Here is a 15,412-nt window from a genome sequence, read left to right as displayed (position 1 = left end):
AACTCAAATGGTTAAAATAACTTGCTTTTTTAGCATTCATATCAAAGCCAAATTAAATATTCAGACTATTATTGTGTCATGGAGTCCCTAAGGCAGCCCACTGAATTGCACTAGGAGAATAATAAACTCAAATGTCCTGGAGATTTTTTGACAGGTGGGGTGAAAGTCAAGAAGGGAGCTAAATAAAATATATATATGTAAACAAGTTATATTAACCACTTAAAACCCCCTTTAAATGCAACAGACTTTTGCATGTTGACTTGAATTGGACAAAATTGATGGGAAACAGGTTTAGGCTCATGGAGTTTATTTCTTGAGTGGCTGGTAAACTGATGCATTGGGGTCCAGCCCAGATGAGCTAGTCTCCACAAACTTGGAAGAATAGTGTGGGGAGACGGGGCTTAGGGTGCTTGTCCCTGCAGTGTATGCAATGCTGGGCATTACAGCCATTACTTCTGCAATCTTCTGTTTGAGGTCTTTGATTTCTTGATCCTTCTGAATGATTTGTCCTGGAAAAAAAAGCAAAAAAAACAGCTCAGGAACAAAAATAATTCCTAAATATTTGAGATCTGTTGCCAGTTGACAAAGATATGCGCACGCAACTTGTTTCTATCAGCCAAACGTCACTAGATTACACAAATATGAATACATTGGATTGTTCACTGCCCACACTGAGTGTTCATTTTGTGTTTAGGGCCATATTTTTTTTTTCCATTTGAGCTATTTTCATTAGATCACTTTCCACTCACTCCTCCGAGCCTTAAAATCATCCTCATCATAATCACAAAAACAGAGGAAAGTGAACGAAAATGTTGCAACAAAATTGTTTAAATAGTGCAACATAATATATATAGGAAAAAAAAGAGCAGTTACCTTGGGCAATCTCTAGCTGTCTTTTTGCATCTCCTAATGCAGAAAACAAATCCAGCTTGATTCTTGTCTCTGCACTGAGGCTGTTTTCCAAGTGCTGTGTTTTATCTTGCATTGCTGAAAGTGCTGACATTAATACCTCTGTATCCTTTTCGTTTTCCTTGTACTTTCGCAAATCCTGAAGAGTAAAATTAAAAAAAAAAAAGGATCAATTAACTATGGCACAGGCAGCTGTAGCGTCACAAGCTGCCGGCACCTGGATTACAGCAATGCAAGAGACAATCTTGGTAGATACAGGATGTCTCTCTCCTAAGGTGGTGAAGTGGTCAAGAGGTTATGCTTTCATGGATAAATGCAAATACATAATAGGTTGCAACGAGAAAAAAAGTATACAACGAGGTAACCGTTGCAAATACTCCAGACGTTTGTGAAAACAAGTACAGTACCTGAACTTTTATCTCCAGTTCCCTTATCTGGTCTTCCTTTAGTTTCATATCTATTGATAATTTTTTACATTCACTCTCCAGATCTCGAATTCTACTCCGTAAGGTTTCTGTACATTCACCTCTGTAAAGCAAATAGAAGCATAAGAATGTGGGGCACAGTTCATATGTCAAACATACCCCATGCAAATGTATGAGGCGATTGTACAGATTCCACCTAACCCATACGCGTTTGTCCCTTTCCACAACAGTCAGTCAGCTCCAGAGCTGGCCCAGTGAATGAGGCGGGTAGGGGTTTCCATAATGGTGCTCCTTGAAAGAGTGCTTTTCCTGACACCAATTGGCTGATTCAAGTTGAATTATTATACCATGGGGGAGAATAACAGCTGCAGGGTTGTAACCTCTTCCTCAAGCAAGTTTACAGTACTCCCAGAGTACTTTAATATTAATTATTCTTTGGTGGGGGGTGTAAGGCACAGTAAATTCTGTACTTTCTTGTTATGCAGAGCCAATACGTTTTTTTTTTTTTTTTAATAGAATGAAATTTAACATCTTTACTCTACCTCCTACTGCAAAAGAAGCAGTGTACCGATAGCTGGGCTACTCACAAAATGAAGCTCTACTTTGGTTTGTGTATTGTCTGGGATGGTAGAACGTCTACTTGTCAGAAGGTGGTCAACATCAGTACCGGAAATCGGTTCACAGATAGTCGTCTACACTTTGCGACAGCCGTTCCTTACTATTGCTGGGCCAAGGAATTGACGTCCATCAAGCAGTGCAAGGATGAATTGGGCATGAATAAGAACACAACCATCGACTGCAACAACTAAATGTGTTAAGTCTGCGCTAACTACCCCATCGAACTACCAAAACAGAAGATTGGAGGTGAAGGATTGTCATAAGCATGATTCGTCTATTTCGACAAATCACTAAGCATAAGAACAATGCCGGCCGAGTGTTTCCTCAGCGGTGGGTATTAGGAGGCATTTGTCGAGAGACCCACAAGTGCTTCTTGGTCGAAGCTATAGATAGCTGTGCAGCAAACCTATTGATGGCAATTTTGAAAAGTATCGAAATAAGCTCTATCGTTTACTCAGATAGCTGGTGCGCCTACAAGACCGAGGAATTGAGCATTTTAAAGCCAATCACTACAGCTTCATTGATCCACACACTGAGTGTCGAGCGAATGTGGGGATCCCCTAAATGGCGCAACAAACACAGAGTAACAGCACGCCATCATTTGGAGTCATATTTGGTACCGAATTCATTGGAAGGCAGCACGAGGGACACAAGGACATATTTGAGTCACTGTTGAAAGCAATGAAAGTTTTGTGGCCTCTGAAATCTCAGTTATAATAGAGTTGTTGCATTGATTTTTTTTTTTTTTTTATTATTATTATTGGCTGCGGATAACAGGAAAGTACTGCAAGTTCTCCCCTTAACATGACAGGGTCAACTGGCTCAACAAATTACGCTATTTTACTGGGTTATACATGAACAGAGCCATAAATTAAATTATTGTCATAGTTTAAGACAAATCACTTCTGATTAAAAAGGCTCTACTCTGGGTGCTATAACAAAGCATCTATAAAAGTTACGTATACAGGTAGTTCCCATGTACAAGCCATACAAATACCTGCTTGCTGCAGCAAACGCCACAGCTCTGGCTGCAGTGGCTTCTTCTAATTTCTTCCTTTTTTTTTCTTCCATAAGCTGTTTTTCTACAAATGCCCGTGCCTCCTGCTCTGCTTTCAGCTTCTTCTCCAGCTGACTAATTGTCTGCTTGTCCTTTTGCTTCATTTGTACTGCATTGTGTAACCTGGTAGGGACAAGAAAAGGTATACGATACATTAAAAGACTAAGGAACTTTGCACTTTATTGCATGCGTCCAATCAAGGTGAAATAGGAATAGGGGATAGCTATGGGTAAAATCATAGGCAGCAACAAGTGCCATAATCAGATAATGGTAAGATGTTACTGCCTGTAAATAGTAGAGATGACCAGACATCAGATAGATGAAGCTTTTTTTCCAGAATAGAATGCAACAAAGCATGACCTGAGCCATTGCTTGTTTGATATTTTTATCTGCCATCCCAGAGAGTTAATGAACTTTCTTATACCAGGAACTGCAAATACTTACTTATTCTGTAGCAGCTCATTCTCCTGCCTGAGCTGTCCCATTTCATTCCTAATACCCCTCTCTGTGTTTGTTAATACTCCGATCTGGCTCCGCAGATCCTGTTCAATCTGCCTGCTTCCCTGCAGATCTGCTTTTAATTTTTTAACATCTTGCTCCAACCTGGAAAAAGAATGGGGGTGAATTGCCATGTAAAACAGTCAACTCAAGGACATACATTTCAGAAGGGGAGCAGGGCTGAAAAGTCACTTGATTCACACAGTCAACAAAGCAACTGCATTTAGGTCCAAAGTTACCAGGAGTCCATATCAGTCAAAATACACACAAGAAAATTAGAATCACAAAATTACACAGATTTTTCCCCAGCAGCTTACTAGTTACTAGCAAGCATTCAGTTAAATGAAAAATCAAAGCACCACGGTACCATATCCTATCTTCCTCTACTCCCTAAAAAGGATGGCTGTGTTGGGTTTGTTCCTCTGTTGATAGAATAACTTGTGGAGCAAAGAAAAAAACCCTGATCCATCACCTTGCTCATAAATGGTCCTAGGTTTATTCACTAAAGGTGGAGTTTTCAGGAGATATGTAGTTTCAGATCATGGAGTGCACAATACATTTTGAAGACAGACCACAGTGAGCTCCTACTATGGGTAGAGTTTGGTGAGCACAGAAAAATGCATTATTAACCTTATTATTAATGCATTATTAAAGAAAAAGGTATGTTAAAGGTTTTTACAATTTCAGAGTACAACATTTCAGTACATTTGCTGTGTATGTTTAACCGTAGGTCTACTGAACACACAGAACATTTTTTTTGTTTTTAGTACGCCCCCCTTATGAGTGAGGTGTGATCAGTGGGGGAGGGGGCAGCATCAGAGACCCCAGCAGAGTCTGTACACACCATCCAGACACTCTTACAACTCTTAAGGGACTGCACAACAGTGAAGCGTTAACCCATTAGGAAAAACATTTAAATCATGATTTGAAAGCTACAGCTGCCACACAAAGAAAACTAGGATTTCCAGAACACCTATACACATTCAGGCTTTAACAGGTCTTAAGTTACACAAAATGTAAAAATAGTGTTCTGCTTAAGCAAATTTGCTTATATTGTGTATGACACGTACCTCACCTGTAAGAGTCTGTAAAAACTTCAGCATTTAATGTAACGGCTATTCTGTTTAGAAATAAGGCCTGCAAATTCTAAAAATTTTACACTTTGCTATATATTCTACAATTATAAAAGTTAGGCATTTTCTAAAAAAAAAAAAACAAAAAAAAAAAAAGTTAAGCCAGACCACGACACAGGTCAGAATCGTTCAGTTCGTTATTCTTCGGTAAGAAAAATTTCACCCGTGATCCAATCAGTTAACCTAAAAATCTAAATTTAGATTATTCAACTACCAAACAATTGTTAGTCATCATACACGATTAGCCCCAAACATCCACTTATTCTCTGCTGAAGATAAAAATCGCTTAATTTCTAGGAGCTAGAAGATCCAACAGTACCTGGCAAACCAGGAAAAGAAAAGTGCACCACGGAACCTGCAAAGTACTTATCACAACCTAAGGTTCAAGGTGAAGACAATCATTTCAAGATCACTCCCAATTTCTACATCAATTTCTCCACCGCAGCTATTCTATGGATTTTGGAACCTTAGTGTCCAAGATGTGATAAGGTTTACCTTCCTAACAGCAGCCTTGATAAAGAGATTCGAAGGAACATGGTTAAGTGGAAAGACTGTCATCGGCCATATTTACTAGGGTGCCCCTGTGAGTAGATAATTTACTGGATATTGACAAGTGTGATGTAATATTTATATATACACACACATCTCAGAACTCACCTTAATAATGTATCTGGTTTGCTGAGCTGGTTATTTGGGATGCAATTCTCTGTGGGATCTTTGTGCGTGGTTGGGCTTTTACTAGTGCATTTCTTCTTGTCATTTTTGTTTGATGATGAGGGAATGCTCCCATTGCTTGCACTGTGACTGCGAGGAGATGAATTTGCTGTCCCAGTTGTGTTCTTGTAGTTCTTGGAGGAAGTGGAGCACGGGTCCTCCTTTAAGAGGTTCTCTGTGCTGCCTAAATCATTATTCAGTCGCTTGCTGTTGATATGGTTTTCCATATATTCAATCTCTTGTACTTTAGAGTCTGTGGGCTGCAGTATGTTGTTATTAATACCCAAATTATGTCTTTTAACATCTTTGTCTTTGCCCTTTTCTTTGTACTCCAGTTCTGGTAACGTGCTGGGGATTTTTTTATTTGAAGAAAGTCCTCCGTTGTGTTGTAACAGTATTGAAGAATCCATTTCTGATAAACCCTTGGCTGCTGCAGTATAAAGATAAATAAGTAAATACATACACACTATGCAAGTCTCCAAACTGAAGTGATAAGTAATGCAAAGCATCACACATTCTAGCTTTGAATAGGTAACACAGGCCGAAAAAAAAACACTGGCACTCCATCGGATATGAAAATAGCCTGATCAACAAGTTAAATAAGGCAAGAAATAGAACAGAGAATGTCTATTTCACAATAAACAGATATCTTCATATTGTAAATACAGATTGGTTTTGTATAATTTACAAAATCTATTTCATAATACACAGATATTTTGATATTGATCAACAAAGATTTGCAGTCCTGTGTCTTGCCTTATTTATCTTGATGCTCTGGAAAGTTTTTAGTTATGCTTAGGCTTAGAGTGGTAAAGGGGCACCTATATTTGTTGGGCATTATATAGATAACATAATAAAATCTAATAGTATACTTCACTCAATACGTACTATAATTGATATGACTAATATGACAGCTGGAGGCCTGTAACACCTGAATTAGAGCAAGTTAAATATATACTTGGTATTTGTCCCTCTGTTTATTCTAGCTGTGTATAATTTATATACCGGCTTTTTTTTTTATTTATTTTATTTTTTATTTTTTTTATTATGAGAAAGAGGGAAATAACTTCTGAAGGCAGACATCGCAACACAAAGAATACTCTGGTCTGGCAGGTGAAAATAGCCAATGGTTCTTAAGTGGTTGGGCATACTGCGGTTCCAATATTTATCTTTTAAAAAAGTAGGTTTTACCAATAGCAACAACCTCTGAAATGTTCATACTTATTTTCTATTGTAATCAGACTGTATATTTATTGGGCGATTTTGTAGATCTGTCAGATTTACCTACTTGTGTGGATTCCCGTGCAATATCAGAACTGCATCTGGAATAACTTCCAAGAAGTTTGGTAGGTATACCAAAAGTGTAGTGTTTTCCCTATGACTAACAGGTGGAGAGTACCAACCTTCCTCTGCTTCTCTTTCTTGTCTCTGTAACATCTGCTGCTCTGGAGGAAGTGCTTGCTGCAGGAGCTGCATATAAAACTCATTCTCTTTCTGAACCTCCTTTTGCTTTCTTAGCCGCATTTTATAACTGACGTAGCTTTTAAACCCAAAGCCCAGCGTGACCACAGGATAACCAATACTAGAGGGAGAGAAGAAAAGTATGTAATATAGGTCGTAGACACTAGATAGATGTAAATACAAAATTGTCAAAACAAAATAATGTACATTCCAAGATATTTCTCTTAAAGACAAGTTTCCCCCAACTGCTACGATGGACAGACTGCACAAAAGCATACATTTTCATTCAAGCAAACTAATCATGCAAAAGCTATGTTCCGGCTATGTTCATTATTCTATATACCCGGGTATACTTAATGTATTCTGCAGAGAGCACTGTGGGAGCAGGTACTAAATGGCTTTATAGTAAGACTGCTGAAACAAAAACTAGGAGTATTTATATATATATATCTATATATTCCTACCAGTGTGCAGCAAACGGTCGACAGAGATCTACATGAAAGTTCTTCAGATCTTTAAATCTAATTGCTGCTTCAATATAAACAAAGAGTATCCACAACGAAACTGTTGGTAAACATACTCCTCTTTCTGAAAATAAAAGAAAAATAATTAATTCAAAGGATGAAGAGCATTGCTGATGTGGACTAAGCATGCTTGTTTATTTGATCCTTAGAGCCATTTGATCCTTGGGCAGCCAAAAGCTTTTGAAGTTTTTAATGTTTGTGGCCGGCTTAGGATCACTGACATTGAACCTCAACAACTGCAAACCCCACCGCCCAACCCTGCTCTGAACGACTGGCACGTACGGTACATACGTCCTTCATTAAAATGTCATTCTCTGGTTTCTCGACTACTGTATCATACTAACCAAGCGCGAGTGGTCAAAATCACATCAGGTGAGTGAACTTGATTTAGATTAATTTCCATGTATACAAATACATGGCTTAGCAGCAACATCCTGAGAAATGGGCCATAGCAACAGTCAAATATGAAGCAGACCTTTGAAAAATTATTGAGCAATCAACCAAGGAATAATATTTTATTGCAAATATGAAAAATAGAAACCGGACACCATAAAGATGGCAGTCCACAACCATGCTGGATTGAACAGGTTTGTAACTAAATACAGTATTAGAGATATTATTCCTAGCTCTTTCACAGAACTAAGTCTAAAAGCTTTTTATATATATTTCAGGAATGTAAATATTTAGAGGAAAGAATAAAACAATGACAACTCTGCTAATGTGTTAACGTATTAGAGGGTGCAATTAATATTTTTGCCTTTAAAAAAAAAAGGGACACTCCAGCCACCGTATGCACCTTAATTCATATGACAGCTCAGTGCCACGTGTAAATCAACTATTTTCTCTCTATGCATTTGCCTTAGCTTCTTGTCTTAAAGAGCGCAGACAAGTGGTGTACTCCCTGCCAGCCAGTAGTGCCAATGGTAAGACTTCCAAGGAGTCTAACTAGATAACTCGTATGCATGCGCAGACACTGAAAGAGAGATATGGCAGGAAAAAAATTATACAACTTACCTGTGTGCCAAACATACTGCACCCACACATAGGTACTGGCTGCAAAAAACAGCCACTGAACTGGTATAAATAGGAGACATATTATATCAGATGTAAATGCTACACACACAAAAAATACTGAGAAGGCCTGCAACACAAAACAGAATGGAGAGGGTCATTAGTTTTCACACAAAACTAGAGCTCAGTTTTATAACATGGCAAACATGGCAATACTTTTCTCAAAGACATGAGAAGGTGCTTAGTGCTTTATACAGACCAGTGGATTTGCATTTATACCAATATTTTCTTCTAGCAGCTGTAGGGAAGACTTTGCTTTGGAATTGTCCGCAACCCTTAACCTAGTCGTTAGGACAAAGGCACTACCATTAAGTCACCAGTTTACATTTGCAATTCCTTTTATAAAAAAAAGGCATTCAGAAGGTGGACAGGGATAAAGTGCAGAATATTTGCAATATTCTAGATTACAAGCAACAGAGAAGAGATGCAATGGGACCCTACTATATGCTTGCAGTTATGGTCCATATCAATAAACAGCGACACTCTTAGCAAAGGACCACGCTTGATCACGATAATCATAAACAATTGGTGGTTCGTAAATTATAAAATACAATATATTTGCTATTGCACACAATACTAACAAAAATCTAGACCCAAACATTTGTGATCCGTTGAAAACCATCCAATGGTTAAATGTTGAGAAATCACCATGGAAACCAGCGAGTTGTTACAGCTGACAGCTCCTCATTTAAACTACAGCTGAAAATGTAGCATTTTTTTTATCATAAAGAACAGCTCCGAAGCAAAGTCATGTGCAAGAAAAAGTGCCTTATCAAAATGCAGACTCAGGTCCACTGTGTGGATCCTGAAAGGTCTGCCAAGACCTCCATCGTGCTGCTGCATTAGAACAGAGAACATAAATCCTACTGGTAACAGAACATACAAGTGACCTTAACACGGCGATCCTTTAATACCAATAATTGCATCACACAAGAGGTGTTGTCAAATAATACTATTTCATAGAAGTTTTAAGCAGATTATTAAAGGTCCATAATATGGTGTGTTAATGGACATTTCCAGCTCTAGAAAACAACAGAAAAAGAAAAAAAGGACTATATGGCTATGGAGGTTGAAGTCTGGAAATTATTGAACTATTCCAGTGATAAAGACTATTGTGTCACTTATTCAGTATAAAATTAATAATTCAGCATAAATTAATAGCAAATACCGGTAAATGAGAATGATCTCTTGATCACTGTTACATGTGCCTTATTTTTTTATTTATTTTTTTGTTTCTTCAGCAAACCATGCATTGTTCTAAACACGTAATTTAAAAAAATTGTTGTGGCAAACTAGAAATACTAATAGCATATAAATTCAAATTATATCCAAAGAATGTATTGGCCTAAACAGCTGTTCAACAACTCCGAGCTTGTGGAATAAAGCCTGGGCCAATTATAGCCACCACATACGAACTTACTGGAGTAAACACATTTGTAGATTTCATTACTACCCAACAGCACTCATTTGTCATCAACAAAACATTATTTTATGGCTTGCGTAGTTTATCTCAAAAGGTACTGTACTCTTCTACACATGGCCTCTGTAACATTTTTCAAAAATATACACGCAGATACATACCAAGCCTTGGTATCTGAAAGAATCATATACGCTCCTGATGAATAGCCAAAATGGCCACAGGTATTCAAATCTGAACTCCAGGACGAAGTCTGCCAGTAATACTAGGGCCCAGACGACCAGGAACTTCAGGTACAAGAAAGTGCTATAAAAGAAAGAAAAAAAGTGTTAGAATTGTATTTTTTATTTTGGCACAACAAAGGCCTGTTTTGCGGCCATTTGGGGAAAGAAAAGAAAGTGTAAAGGCCCAAGGCTTCTGGTGATGCTAGTTGATCCTATATAGGGTCAAAATATAGGGGCAACGCTTTCTCACTCGATATATTCCAGTCTCAATCACTGCTTGGTATGAACAGAAAAATTAAATACTAATAATGATGTTTACCCAGATGAGGGGAATGTTGAGCTATCATAATGAGCAAATAGCCTTTCCAGTAGCTATATTTGTAGTTCAACATTCCCTGTAGGCCAGACCGGATCACTACAATGAAACCGATCAACTTCTTGGACAACCTGAAAGGAGAGCTAATAAACACGCGAGCCAAGCTAGTTTGATAAACCTATTCTAGAAGATCCACACCGTCAAAAAAGGCAAGCCGCTCACCTTTTTCTCCCACCTGGTGAAGAATATATAATAAAATACTTTTAAATCACTAATATGCATTCTACATTGGTGAAGCTGCATCATAACAACGTCGCTTTAACAGAAGAAGGGGGGGGGAATGCAAAAAGAAAAGGAAAGCTACAGATAGCAGCAGCAAGTCCGTTAGATCAAGTGCATGCTGGGATACTAAGCTTCTCAACAGAACACACATCTGTAATCTAGAAAATGCTCTTACCATTACAACATAAAAGCTAGTATATAGTCTCAACTGATTCATTTTAAGCATTGTGTACTGTGGAAGGTCCACAAAGTAAACAAAACATTAGTCACATACACACATATTTAATCCTCCCGTGACTTGCAAAGGACCGCTGCTTTATTTCTCTTTACTTCCCAGGAGTTCCGACATTTGGTACCATTCTTAGAAAAAGTGCCAATATACAAATCATTTCCTATTTGCAGAAGTGTGAACCCTCTTCATTTGTGTTACTAAGCTTCTGCTCTGTTTTAATATTAATCCTGAAGAATATTCAAATACTCTCCACGAGTGCATGAAGTATCTATTCTGTATCAGATCTTGGTTTGTGAACATGATGAAGAGTATAACACTCCTGCCATGATAACGCATAAGATATACGTATGGTTTCCTTTAACATGTAAAACGAGTGCAAGACAGGATCTTCGATATAATTATTAGCAGGCTAAACTTGGTCACCTCCCTGTCAATGTCTCTGTTTAATAACCCTTAATCATGACCCAACCAGAACAGCTATGGAGAAAACAGCCATAACGAGTGTAAACATGAATATTTTGTGCAAGAGACTCATATGAAGACAACACATTCAGTATAATATTGGACCCTACTTTCCCTACAATAAGTTGAAACATCAAGCAATTTGTTCCAATAATCTTAACCAAGATAGATGAAGTGTAAGAAGCCAGGGAGTTGTGACATCTACAAGTACCCCAATATTTTACAATAGGTTATTAAACTTTACTAAAAAAAATAAAAAAATAAAAAAAAAGAGAGAGGGAGTGCCATGTACTATGTTTTGGCTAATCCTTACCATATTTAGTCAGGATGTTTTTTTGTAAATATCAATGTATTTTCAGTTTTCATCATTAAAGAGCCTTCCAAAGTAGGAATTCATAATAAGATATTTAGCAGGATTGGGGAGGTACAATTGCTCCCATTTAATATATATTTCAATAACTATAGCCCCATAACTAAGAACAGATAACTCTAACAGGCATATGTATAACAGTTCTTCTATCATTACCATTATCTTTTATTTATATAGCACAGTCACCACAGCGCTTCTTACAGTGCATACAAAATGACAAAACTAGAATAGACATACTATGTCAAACCGATACATTCGGTAAAAGAGGACCCAGCTCCCAAGATAACAAAATATGGTGACATGAAACAAAACAATTGCTTGTAAAGCAAAAGAAAACCTTGGCATGTTATGACCCTAAAGCTCTGTTGTATAGAAAAGTTTAAAAGGAATAGCACAAGGTGCTAATTCACTGTGTGGCAAAGTCTCTGGCACTGGATAAAAAAAAAAAAAAAAAAAATTACAAATCGATGACTACTAAACAGTCAGAAAGTGTCAAACTAAACAAGTTAGTTATTTGACAATTAAAAGGTACCTTGAAAAGGGTACTAAGGCAGTATTAAAGTAAAGTTTGGCACAACTTAAGTCTCTCCTTCATATGTTGTAGCACAAAGCTTAAATATCAGGTCCACCAGCTGATAAACCCTAAAATACGTAAATAAAATAGTCGTGACATAATTCCAGAAAATCGGCCAAAAAATGAATACATCCGTCACATGCGATAAATAAACATAAGAAAAGGGTGGTTATATCTTAAGGGTGGTTATATCGCAATATAAACATTACAAAATAACAAACAATAACGTGTTACAGAAACAAATGAGGCAAAAGTGTGACAGACGATGGCTTTAGATAGACAACTCCATGAATAATAAGGAAGGGGGAGATCTGGTGTAGTTATGTCATTTGACAACACAGATAACCAGGTCTCTGCTATTTAGTACAGCGATAAACTCTTCAGATGGAAGTCTCCATCCACAAAAGAAATACACTGAAAGCCTACACAAACACTTGCCCGGCATACGGGATGACAACAAAGTTCAAGCGTTAACAAAGAAGTTTTAAAGTCCCACCGAAATTCCTTCTTTAAATTAGCCAACAAAAATAAATGAAAACGGATTTGGCTTTTAAATCACCAGGCTGGAGGCTGCCCAAGGTATTTGAGTACCGAGCTCACACTGACAGCTAGGTACATGACACTGACACTACCCTCTACAAATGGCAGACCGTCAATGAAACATACTCAAACTCTTACAAGACACACGGGCTGCCAGGCCTGCTTTACTGACAACAGTAGGGGGAGGCAGCTGTCAAAAGGTGGGCGGAGTGTCACTGTTGACAGAGACCTCTTCTCACTGGGAGAACGCGTTCAGGTGAGGCCGAGGCTTCAGTTGCGGCCTAACAACCCGAAACGGCTAAATAGGACACAAGAAAGAAGAAGGTGGCTGCCGCTCACCTGCCGTAAATGCCCTCCGTTATTCGGTTCCGTTTCAACGGTCGCCGGAGTTTACTGCAGTCCGCATTCCGCCGCTTCATTCTCCCGGTGGCCGCCTCCTCTCGCTCCCGCCGCCTGAGCCCTTCCCCGCCAGCCAAGGGTCTTTACACAACTGTCCCGTATATCAACAAGGGCTACCCGCCCGAAGGGGTAGTTCTTCGATCATGAAACAAGGAAAATAATAGCGAGTTTGAAGGGTTTGAAACAAAGAAATAAAGATGGTGGCCCCTCCTCCTCCTCCCCTCAGCAACGACGCAGCCAGGGGCGGTAACACCGTAATTCTGCCCATACATTGATTGATGGTCGAAGGGACAAATCAAGGGGCGGGCATCGGTGTGCGATGACGGAAGCTACCAATAACGTTCAAGGGCAATCTGCCAATTATGACGCTCTGGTTTCTTTCGGGGGCTTGGTAGCCCTAGAAAGAGAATCTGAGATGTAGGGTTGGGAAGTGACGCTGAGTGGCGACCGTGCAAACCAATAGGCAGAGCCTTACATTGAAGGGGCGGGGTAAGTGTAGTTAGCAACATGGTGCGCGGGAAGAGACCAGGTTGCGGGACGCGGAGCAGTGAGAAGTGTCAAAGATCGGAGCCAATCAGGGGGACACGCACGCGAAGTGGCGACAGCGTAGTGTCCAATGATAGCAGGGAGGGGGTGGGGAGATTGTGATTGTTGGCCCTCGAGGCAGAGCGTTGGGCGGGTTTGTTTTGGGTTCCACGTCCGCAGGATGAAGGGCCGGGCCGGTTAGACCGCCCACTGCGAGTCTGGGGCATACAATAGGCCGTCCTTAATCTGAGAGAGGAGGGAGACTGCGCCATGTGGGAGGACTAGTGCATAAGAACATCGCAAAGTCTGCTTATCGTAACACAGCTAGAGTTAGACATTTAACTCTACAAATAATAGCGACATACGATGGATAAATGTCCAGTTTAACCGCTTCAAAGCCAAGGAATTTCCATACCTGAAGTGCCATTGAACTTATACATTGTTAATTTCAGGACAGACTTTTGAAACTATATTTAGACATTTAATGCAATTTGTACCACAAATGTAAAAATCTGGGCTAAAACAAAATTTGTTTTAAAAAAATGTAACCTAATGTAATTCAGTTAGCTAATAAAGGTATAATTTTTAACAAATTGGATCCATTTATTCTACATGATAGGTGGCAGTGCTGAAAAATTATCTGCAGTTATTCTCCACCTGAATTAATTTAATTCATTTTGAAGGCCATATTGCTCCTGTACACAATACACTTTTTTTTTTTAACCTCAAAGTGCCAACACTGCATGTTGGTGCGTGTCCCTGGCATAGTGCTTGGCAGATATAGTGTATATATACTGCGTGTAAATATATATATATATATATATATATATATATATACACAGCACTTAACATGGAAGGAAATGTGAGATTTTCGGTATATATCTTTGCTTATAATGAATAATAGTATGTTGTATGTATCTGTATGTATAAGTTCAAAAGCCATATCAGGGACACTTGCACCAGGGTACTAAATGTTTTACCTACACCAGAATAGATTTAGGCTAGCTAGCCAGCCGTTGTGCAACACAAGCCGAGTGCCACTGCTCTTGAGTTAAGCCAAATTTGCCCACGACAAAGGGAAAGTTTCCACAAAACCCTGACAAGAAGACTTGGAACTGTATCAGTACTTCTCACTTCTTTATGAGCCTGATCTGAGCCAGGAGTTGGCTCAAGCCAACCCAGACTCAGCCAACTATAGATGTTAATACCTATTTCCCATGTTTACATTGCTCACCATCCTTTAGCGACTGCTGATTTTGACTTTTTGAGAGACATCATATATTTTCTGGCATAGTAGACCACTCCTTGGCTTAATGGAATCTGGAAACTCTTAAGGTTTGTTTCAGGGTCTACTCTACTCTTAGGGTCTCATCTGGAGCTCCCAATCTTTGTTATTGACATCTAAACAATTTAAATGGTGTTGTTTCTCATGGGTAAATCCGACTTGTGTAGCAGTAACTTAATGTAGAGTATCTTTATATCCTACTAAAGTAAATTAATTAGAAGCATTATTATAATTATTTGGGCTATAAAAGGGTTTATATCTGAAGAGCCTCAAGACTCATTTCACAATTTCCCAAGTACACATAAAGATAGTGAGGTGCATTTACTAAACCAGAAGTATGCTGATGAGTTAAAAGCTATCTCTTATTATATAACGT

At 38.7% G+C, this 15,412-nt stretch overlaps 1 protein-coding gene across 1 annotated transcript; it reads right to left on the bottom strand.

Moving 5' to 3' along the window:
• Positions 1 to 290: 290 nt before the first annotated feature.
• MACO1 (macoilin 1) lies at positions 291 to 13,459 on the bottom strand. The gene is made up of 11 exons (XM_053454718.1): positions 13,167 to 13,459; positions 9,992 to 10,133; positions 8,354 to 8,480; positions 7,280 to 7,403; positions 6,758 to 6,936; positions 5,298 to 5,784; positions 3,454 to 3,612; positions 2,950 to 3,132; positions 1,317 to 1,437; positions 874 to 1,048; positions 291 to 509 (listed from the first exon to the last, which is right to left on the bottom strand). The coding sequence occupies exons 1-11, from the start codon at positions 13,244 to 13,246 to the stop codon at positions 307 to 309; spliced, it is 1,980 nt and encodes a 659-aa protein (XP_053310693.1). The 5' UTR covers positions 13,247 to 13,459; the 3' UTR covers positions 291 to 306.
• Between the last annotated feature and the right edge of the window lie 1,953 nt (positions 13,460 to 15,412).

This window comes from Spea bombifrons, chromosome 2 (genome assembly GCF_027358695.1).
Source record: "Spea bombifrons isolate aSpeBom1 chromosome 2, aSpeBom1.2.pri, whole genome shotgun sequence".
NCBI lineage: Eukaryota > Metazoa > Chordata > Amphibia > Anura > Pelobatidae > Spea > Spea bombifrons.
This window is presented reverse-complemented; position numbering and strand designations above follow the sequence as displayed.

Excerpts from the sequence above, each read along its gene's own strand:
- MACO1 (XM_053454718.1), bottom strand. The coding sequence starts at position 13,246 with ATGAAGCGGCGGAATGCGGACTGCAGTAAACTCCGGCGACCGTTGAAA. Across the intron at positions 1,049-1,316 it reads AACTGGAGATAAAAGTTCAG|GATTTGCGAAAGTACAAGGA; the intron begins GTACTGTACTTG and ends TTTACTCTTCAG. Across the intron at positions 510-873 it reads ACAGCTAGAGATTGCCCAAG|GACAAATCATTCAGAAGGAT; the intron begins GTAACTGCTCTT and ends TTTTTTTTCCAG.